Here is a 7,719-nt window from a genome sequence, read left to right as displayed (position 1 = left end):
GGCGGGCCTCACTGCCCCACGCCAGGTCCTACGGCAACTCCCCTGCAACAACGCGTGTGGGTTCGCCGGCCCCTCTGCCGCAGGCCACTGAGGCGAGTGACGCAAGGCAACTTCTGAAGCGTTCGCGGTCGACGTCGCAGTCGATGCCACGCACCAGACATGCGCGCTTCTCCCACTCGCGCAGCAACGGTGAGCACGTTGGCGAGCGCAAAGCTCCCTTCATGTGCAGCGGGTCACCGATGAGGCACCGCGTCTCGCCGCTCAAGCAACTGTCGTCACACACCCCACTCTCACCTGCGCGGAGTGACGACAACAGCCGTACACTAGTCGAGGTGCTGGCACCTGCGCTGCGCGCGGTGGAGTCGGATAATGCGGCACACCCTCTCCCTGCGTTTACACTGCCGATGTCCACGGACGCCAAGCACGTGGAATGGCGAGAGGCGACGGAAGCGACACTGCCTGTGGCAACGGTGGAGGACAAGAAAGAAGAAGAGGAAGAGGAAAACTTCTCTTTCCGCATCAGTGAGTTCCGCATGCCACGCACCCCGCAACGCCGCTCCAGCGTGGTGGCAGCCTCCCTATCCCCTCTGCCGCAGCACGCCACAGCTGCCCAACGGGCGGCAGAGGCGGAACTGCACGCCACGAACGATGACGAACGTTGTTTGGTGGCCACCAATGATGATGACGAGGCGTTGCCACACCCGGCTGTTGCGGAGGAGTCGCCAAGGCGACGCGCAGAGGAGGAAGATTTTGTCGAGGTGAATCCCACACAGAACGACGCTGTTGCGGCTTCTGTCTCCGCCAATGAGGAAGAAGTGGTGGAACTAGAGAAAGAGGATGGAGCATCCACTGCCACTGGTGTTTCTCTCGATGACATGAAAGAGCGCGCCGAGGAGGACGTCGCAGAAACATACGGGGATGATGCTATCCACTCCGCCACACAGCCCGTACCAACCCCATTGACAGAAGATGTTGCTGTTACATACGTACAAGAGGTGGCTGGAGCGTCGGCGTTCAGTTCACACGCGTACGAGTGCAGCTCCACGACGACAGAGTCACCAGACAAGGAAATCGTGGAAAGCGAACGTCGTCAGCTTTTGTTTGACTACGATGATGAAACGCTACGGGAGAAGGAAACAGAGGCGGAAGTTCCTCTCGCAACACTTACGGCGGTGGAATGCGTGGCGCCTACACCCGTGCCTGAAGTGGACAGCTGCGTTCAATCACAGCAGTTCTACGAGTGCATCAGTGCCCCATCGACGCCCAGTTTACAACTGCTTGACACGTACCACCAGCTGGAGGCGACGCGGCGAGAGATGGCGGTTTCCATCAGCTATCAGCGCGCCACGCTCCGCGTGGAGGGGCGGCGCGGCAGTTTAGTTTTGGTCTCAGGCGACCTGCCAGCGCCCTACACTCCATCCATTCAGCAGCCGCACACGCCGACCCCGTCGGAGGCGCCGAGGCGGCACACCCCCACGCCGCCGCCGCCGCCGCCGCCGATGTCGTTCTCGCAGGGCACGGCGACAACAATGGCGCCGGGGATGTCACTGGAGGTGTCACCGATGCCACGGCCGGTTACGCTGCGCTCTCAGCTTCCCTCCCCTGTACGTGGTCAGCAGGCGGCGGTGTCAGCCCCCTTTTCGATGAGCCCGCGCGAGGGTCGCTCCACGCCGTATCCTCACACCCCTTTGGCTGATATTACTGCAGCCGAAGATGGAGATGTACGCAGGGAAGAGCCGATGGACGGATGCACGCCAAACAGTGCAGTCCGCTCCCTCTCCCGGTCGCTCACCAACAGAAAGTCAGTGGTTGAGCGGCTGATGGAGTGCTGTCCGTCGGATGTACGTGAGGAAGCAGAGCTCCTCATTGCCGCTGATGCCTCAGTGACTCGCACCCCGTCGCGGACCCTCGGCAGCGGACAACTCTCGGAGGTATTAACAGATAACTCCTCCATCTCACAGCGCGTTGCGGCACGCCCACGCAAGTATTACTACGACTACACATACTGGGAACGTCATCTGCATGATACCACAACCAAAAGTGCACAGAAAAATCAACGGAAGGCGAAAAAAGCTGCGAAAAAGGCGGCTGCCCGAATGGCAAAGAAGGAGAGAGAGGCACAGCTGGAGCAGCTGAACACGCAGCAGCAGCAGACCGTTGAATCTGACGCCGAGGCACAGACATCATCCACGGTAGCTGCTGCACCATCGCTGAGGAACTCGATGCCAAACCTCCCCCATGTCACCACCAAACGTTCTTCACAGTCACACCACAGAAGGAATTCGTCGTCGTTCCGGCCGTCGTTGAAGAATGTTGTGTCGAGAAAGAATCGCGAGAGAATTCTGCTCCGCCAGCGCCGTTTTAAGAGACGTCACACAAAATAGCAGCAGGAGGAAAGTGTTTCCCACTCACACAATTCTTTTTTGTTTTTGTTTTCTCTNGATACTTTACGGCACCTCTTTCTCCTTGCCTTCTCTCTCTCTCTCTTTTCGGCGCCGCTCTATTATGCTCGAGATAAAGGGGACGAGAAGCACAGAAACCGCGTCTCTGAGCCATTTGGCTTTGTTCTTGTTTCGTCGTGTTGAACAAAGGCGTGCGCACAGGCGTCGTGTGCTTCGTGCGTCCGCGGCACTTTGAAACCTGGGAGAGCTTGGGGCGGGGAGAAGAAAATGAGATAAAAAAAAAGGCATTGGGGTGCACTTCTTTTGTTGTTGTTGTTTTTTTTTTGATTTCTTTACTGTTTGTTTTGTGCGAGTTCTCTCTGAGTTTAATGTTTGCCAGTTCACTGATAGATCACGAGGAGAGCAAAGCGGAGGAAATAAACAAGATTCATAACTCCTAACGGAAGCAAACCAGAGAAGTAGATTACTAGAGAAGAAATCACATAAACGTAATAGAGTGAGTGTTGCCAGCAGCGGCATTGAGTGGCTCCATGCAGCCCGTTTGTTCTCCCTTATGAAGTGACATGTCCTTTCTCTTGCAACATTTGTAACAAAAGTATGACTGTTCTGTAGGCCGCAAAGAAGGAATAGAGAAGGTGCTTGAGAAACATTGAGAATTGATGCGGCGCTGTTTCGTGGACGCCGTTCGTCGATTCGCAGCACCGTTGGAGTTGCAGTGTTGCACTGCGTCTTCAACAAACGGTGGGACCCCAAACTTTGCACGAAATACGAGTTCTAAGGGGACTGCGTCCTTTGGGATAGACCCTAGCAAGCTGGACCTCGCACTGAATCTCCACGAGGCGGATTTTGGAGCAATGGTAAAGGCGACGAAGGCCGCAATGGCGAAGGATAAACATCACAGAGAGGCGATTGCGGGTGAGGTGTTTATTGGGAATGACGCAACAGCCGAGGGAGAGGCAGCCCCTGCTCATGCTTCAGCTACTGCATCACCAGCGCGACTAACTCTGGCCACGCCGGCTTCTGCCGCCGCCACGACCACCAGCAGCAGCGGCAGCGGCGGTGATGACGGTAACGCGTGGATGATGAGCCGTACCGTGCGTGGGATCGTCGGTGCTGGGGCTGCGCACGACACAAACTCTTTGCATGTCGTGAAGCAGCAGCGCAAGGCAGAGGGAGCACGGTATGGTCTCATGGATAGTCTACGTGATTGTCTCCTCGCAGGGAACTGGGAAAGAGGCATGCGTCTATTTGAGACTGCTCTTGAGACGGGCTGCAAAAGTGTTCAGGACACGGCGCTGGCCACTGAGTCCGCAGAGAGTGAAGGGAAGGAGACCCTTGAAACACTACGTCGCATTAACGCCACCACACCAACGAACGCAGTTTCCATGAACTTGCCGACGCATCGTGGCATACTACGGTGGGGTGGTGGGCATTTTTACATGTTGCTGAAACTGTTACTTAGCAAGCACCGTGTGACCGAAGCTGAAAGAGTCTGGGATGTGATGAAGCGTATTGGCTTTGTTGAATTTCACATGGATGCGCGGACGATAAACCAATGCATTGCAATGGCGCGCCGTACCACATCATCGGATATCATTTCCCCTCTAACCGACACCAAGAAATACACTGAGGATGGGGAAAAGGCCTTCCGTAGGACATTTGTGCTGGAACTGGAGGACTGGGCAAAGAAAAAGGGATTGCAGCTTGATGGGCGCAACAAACACGCCGCCCAAGCTGCCCGTTTCGCTGATGCACTTAAAAATGAAAATCGAGAAGGCGACGGGAAAAGCAGCGACACCGCAATCAACGGCGAAGGACTCAAGGTTGGAGATTTTGGAGGACTTCTGCGGCGTTGTACTTCGGAAGAGTCGACGGCCCGTGTACTGCATATGATGGAAAAACTAAAGGTGCCACGGAAGGGCAACATCTATAGTTCCCTTATTGCCGCGCTACGGCAGCCGCACTACTGTTTAAATGGCAACGACAAGCGCCTTGATGGCACAGTCACAAAGGAGGAGTATGATGCACACAGAAGGAAACGACTGGAACGCGCACGTCAATGGTATGAGGAGTGCCCCGAAAGTGAACGTACAGCTGATGTCTACAATGAGATGCTTCATATCACTCGCGGAGGCGATGAGGAGGATTCGGGGTTTGAGCGTCTTCTTGTTGAGTTCCGTGGTGTACCGTTGTTACTATCGGCTGGTTCGCCACCAGCAGGTGACAATGCAAGTGGGGAAAGCGAGGACACTACGAGAGGTAAACAACAGCGTCCAACACTCAAACCACCGCAGTGGCGGACTCCTCCTAATGGCCGCACCTACGAGATTTTAGTACACCGCAGTCGGCATCTGCAGGATTGGCCAGTAATGTGGGCGTTGTATGACGAAATGATGGAGTGGCATGTGGTGGGGACAAAAAGGTTGTATGAAACACTGCTTGAGGTAGCGGGGCACCATCCACCCCAAGGGATGGAGCCGCACTCAATGGTAATGGAGCTCTACGAGGATATGAAACGTCGCGGTATTGATGTCACAGGTATAAAGAGCACTGTTAGCGTAGTGAATGCGTGGTCTGCCACTCGCCGCAGACGACGGTGGTGATGACTGTCAGTATCACTGCTGTCACTTGTGAGGGATGAGTGATTTATATATTCTTTGGTGGTGTCGAGGGAGTCTGTTGAGTTAAATGAAACGTTTTTGGTCAAGAGAGAATCGAAATAAAATAAAAAAATAATCAAATGGGTGTAGTTTCTTTAATTGCTTTTTTTTTTCTTTTTGGGGTGCTTTTCTTTTTGACCACTGCGTGTGCTCTGTTTAGCAGGAAGAACACAAAAAGAAAAAGAGCACACCAGTAGGGGTGGGTGCTGCGTTTAGGTGATTCCACATGGCCGCTCTTGAGTCGCTCAACTTTGACAGCGATGCCGCCGTTCATTATATTCACTGCGTCCTTTCGAATGCCCCGTTTGACCTGAACGTGTCGGAAGTGGCTCCAATGATCGTTCCCAAACCGGGAACCGACGCTGCAAAGCAGCTCCAAGCTGTGGGCTGCCGCATTGTCCCACACCGGCTCCAAATGTATAAGGAGCCACTGGAGAAGAAGTTTGGTTTCGTTACATTCTTTATTCACCAGTCGTCAGAAACCACTGAGCTTGAGGAGGAGGTGCATCAGCGGATTCTGCTCTGGATCCGTCAAGATCTGACTGAGCAGTTGGCAGCCATCAAGGTAAGTGTTGACTTGGGGCAGCCGCCTGAGTGCTATTCCTCTTTTCCTTTTCTACGGGCCCTGCAACAGCAATGCTCATTTTTGGACGCCACACACGCCAAGGACCCACGGAAGCTGGAGACCTTTCTCTTGTCTAAGGTCACATTTTACGACAAGGCGCGGAATGCAGACAAGAACAACAGGAGTACGTTGAAAAGGGAAGGTAAAGAGGCGGGCAAGGAGGATGTATGGCAAACTGTCGGCCTATTGCGTATTTCATCGTTGTTCCCAAGAGAACTGCTGTGGTTGGGGCGCGAGCATAACCAGTTTCCGCCCATTATAATAACGAACAAAGATATTTCCACTGCTACGTGTAACCCGGGGGCATTGCATGCATTCCTTAAGGGCGCACTTCTCCCACTGTTTGATGTGGTACCATGACTCCTCAGTTTTGTTGTTGTTGTTGTTATCCTCATCCAGTAGTATTACTTTTTTCGTTGTTTTTTCTCATTACCTGGAGGTATTGTTCCCCGGCATAACGCAACAAGCTACTAGGCTTCTGTGTGTGTGTGTGTGTGTAGAGTTGCAGGTGCGTATGCGTGCTTCACTGCACCACGCTGTGTGAGTGTGTTTGATTGTGGATGTGTGTGCCTCTCTTGTTTTTGTCTCATTTCTGTTGTCTGGTGTCAAACAAAAAAAAAGGGGGGAATACGCCATCATTCTCTAGTAAAAGAACACTTGTGCAACAAGATGCAGCGGTTTATTTCTGAATCAACAGCGGAACAGGTTGCTGCTGCAATCGAACTCCCTGACAGTCTTATCGATGCCTTCTCTCGGGCGACGTATGCCACTGTTGGGCCATCCGCGGATGCTTTTGCGGCATTTGCGAAGTCATATCTCCCCGAGGTAGATTCCTGGGTTGCCGCATTTGAGGCAAGACGCCACCCATTCGCAGGCAAGTTGCCATTCTTGAATTTCTGGTATGTTGCGTTCAGTATACTCTGTTACTTCGCCTGTGTCGTTGTGCTGCTGGTCATCTCAAAGATATTGGGAAAAGGCAAATACCGATTGCTCCTCCTCGCGCACAACTTATTTCTCTACGCATTGTCGCTCTACATGAGTGTTGCAATATTTGTTAGTGCACGCGCGGCTAACTACTCCCTGTGGAACAATGCAGCTGGAGAGAGCCATGCGGAATGGCGACTAGCAAAGCTTCTCTGGCTCTTCTACATGAGTAAGGTTCCTGAGTGGGTGGATACATTTGTCATGTGCCTGAAGCGGAACACCCATCAGATCACTTTTCTACATTTGTACCACCACTCCAGCGTCTTCTTACTCTGGTATGTTACCTGCGCTCTTGCCCCGGGTGGCGAGGCATACTGGAGCGCCCTGGTAAACTCCTCCGTGCACGTCATTATGTACGGATACTACTTCCTCACTACCCTTTTTGAGGAGGGGAAAATCAGACGCTTCTTGAATCGGTTTAGGTTTTTCATAACAAAGGGTCAGATGGTGCAGTTTGGTGTGAACTGCATACAGTCTGTGTATGACCTATACATCGTTCCCCGTGAGAAGCTTAACTATGATGCGGGTCTTCTGCAGGTCCTCTTTGTGTACATGCTGACACTCCTGGTCCTTTTTGGAAACTTCTTGCTCACCGCACCCAAGCGCGATAATGCTCCAGTACATCTGAAGCCAGCGCGGTCCCGCGGCGAGCCCTCGAAGACGAAGAACGGCTCCAGCGCGAAGGCGAGCAAGAAGCATCCGGGTCCAGCGTATCAATTGAAGGAGCAACCTGTCTTTGTGGACTCCAGGAAGAGTCAGGGTCGTGCTGGACGAGGGGGGAAAAACAAGAAGAACTAGAGGGGATGGGGGCAGCAAACAGCATTGGAGGTCTGGAAGACTGTATGGCTCGCAGTCTCACTGAGTCCACCAAAGACACTTGCTACCAACAAGGAAGGTAGGCAATGGATATATAACTACACTGTTCGCTTGGTAAGAAGGAAAAAAAAAACATCTTTGTATTATTAAATATATGACGTTGACCGAAAGGGAGGCTCGTGGAGCGGAGTCACTCTGCTTAACATCGTTGTGGGCCCTACCGAAAAAAAAA

At 53.0% G+C, this 7,719-nt stretch overlaps 4 protein-coding genes across 4 annotated transcripts; all 4 read left to right on the top strand.

Moving 5' to 3' along the window:
• Positions 1–143: 143 nt before the first annotated feature.
• DQ04_01211120 (hypothetical protein) lies at positions 144–2,384 on the top strand (the record flags this gene model as incomplete). The annotated part of the gene is made up of 1 exon (XM_009310393.1): positions 144–2,384. The coding sequence occupies one exon, from the start codon at positions 144–146 to the stop codon at positions 2,382–2,384; it is 2,241 nt and encodes a 746-aa protein (XP_009308668.1).
• Positions 2,385–3,061: 677 nt separating this feature from the next.
• Positions 3,062–5,005, top strand: DQ04_01211110 (polyadenylation/uridylation factor 2; the record flags this gene model as incomplete). Its single annotated transcript, XM_009310392.1, has 1 exon — positions 3,062–5,005. The coding sequence occupies one exon, from the start codon at positions 3,062–3,064 to the stop codon at positions 5,003–5,005; it is 1,944 nt and encodes a 647-aa protein (XP_009308667.1).
• Positions 5,006–5,288: 283 nt separating this feature from the next.
• Positions 5,289–6,047, top strand: DQ04_01211100 (hypothetical protein; the record flags this gene model as incomplete). Its single annotated transcript, XM_009310391.1, has 1 exon — positions 5,289–6,047. The coding sequence occupies one exon, from the start codon at positions 5,289–5,291 to the stop codon at positions 6,045–6,047; it is 759 nt and encodes a 252-aa protein (XP_009308666.1).
• Positions 6,048–6,356: 309 nt separating this feature from the next.
• On the top strand, positions 6,357–7,469 carry DQ04_01211090 (elongation of very long chain fatty acids protein 4; the record flags this gene model as incomplete). The annotated part of the gene is made up of 1 exon (XM_009310390.1): positions 6,357–7,469. The coding sequence occupies one exon, from the start codon at positions 6,357–6,359 to the stop codon at positions 7,467–7,469; it is 1,113 nt and encodes a 370-aa protein (XP_009308665.1).
• Positions 7,470–7,719: the final 250 nt, after the last annotated feature.

Source organism: Trypanosoma grayi (assembly GCF_000691245.1).
Source record: "Trypanosoma grayi strain ANR4 Tgr_121_V1, whole genome shotgun sequence".
Taxonomy (NCBI): Eukaryota; Euglenozoa; class Kinetoplastea; order Trypanosomatida; family Trypanosomatidae; genus Trypanosoma; species Trypanosoma grayi.
The sequence above is the reverse complement of the archived record's forward strand: the minus strand, read 5'-3'. Positions and strand labels throughout refer to the sequence as shown.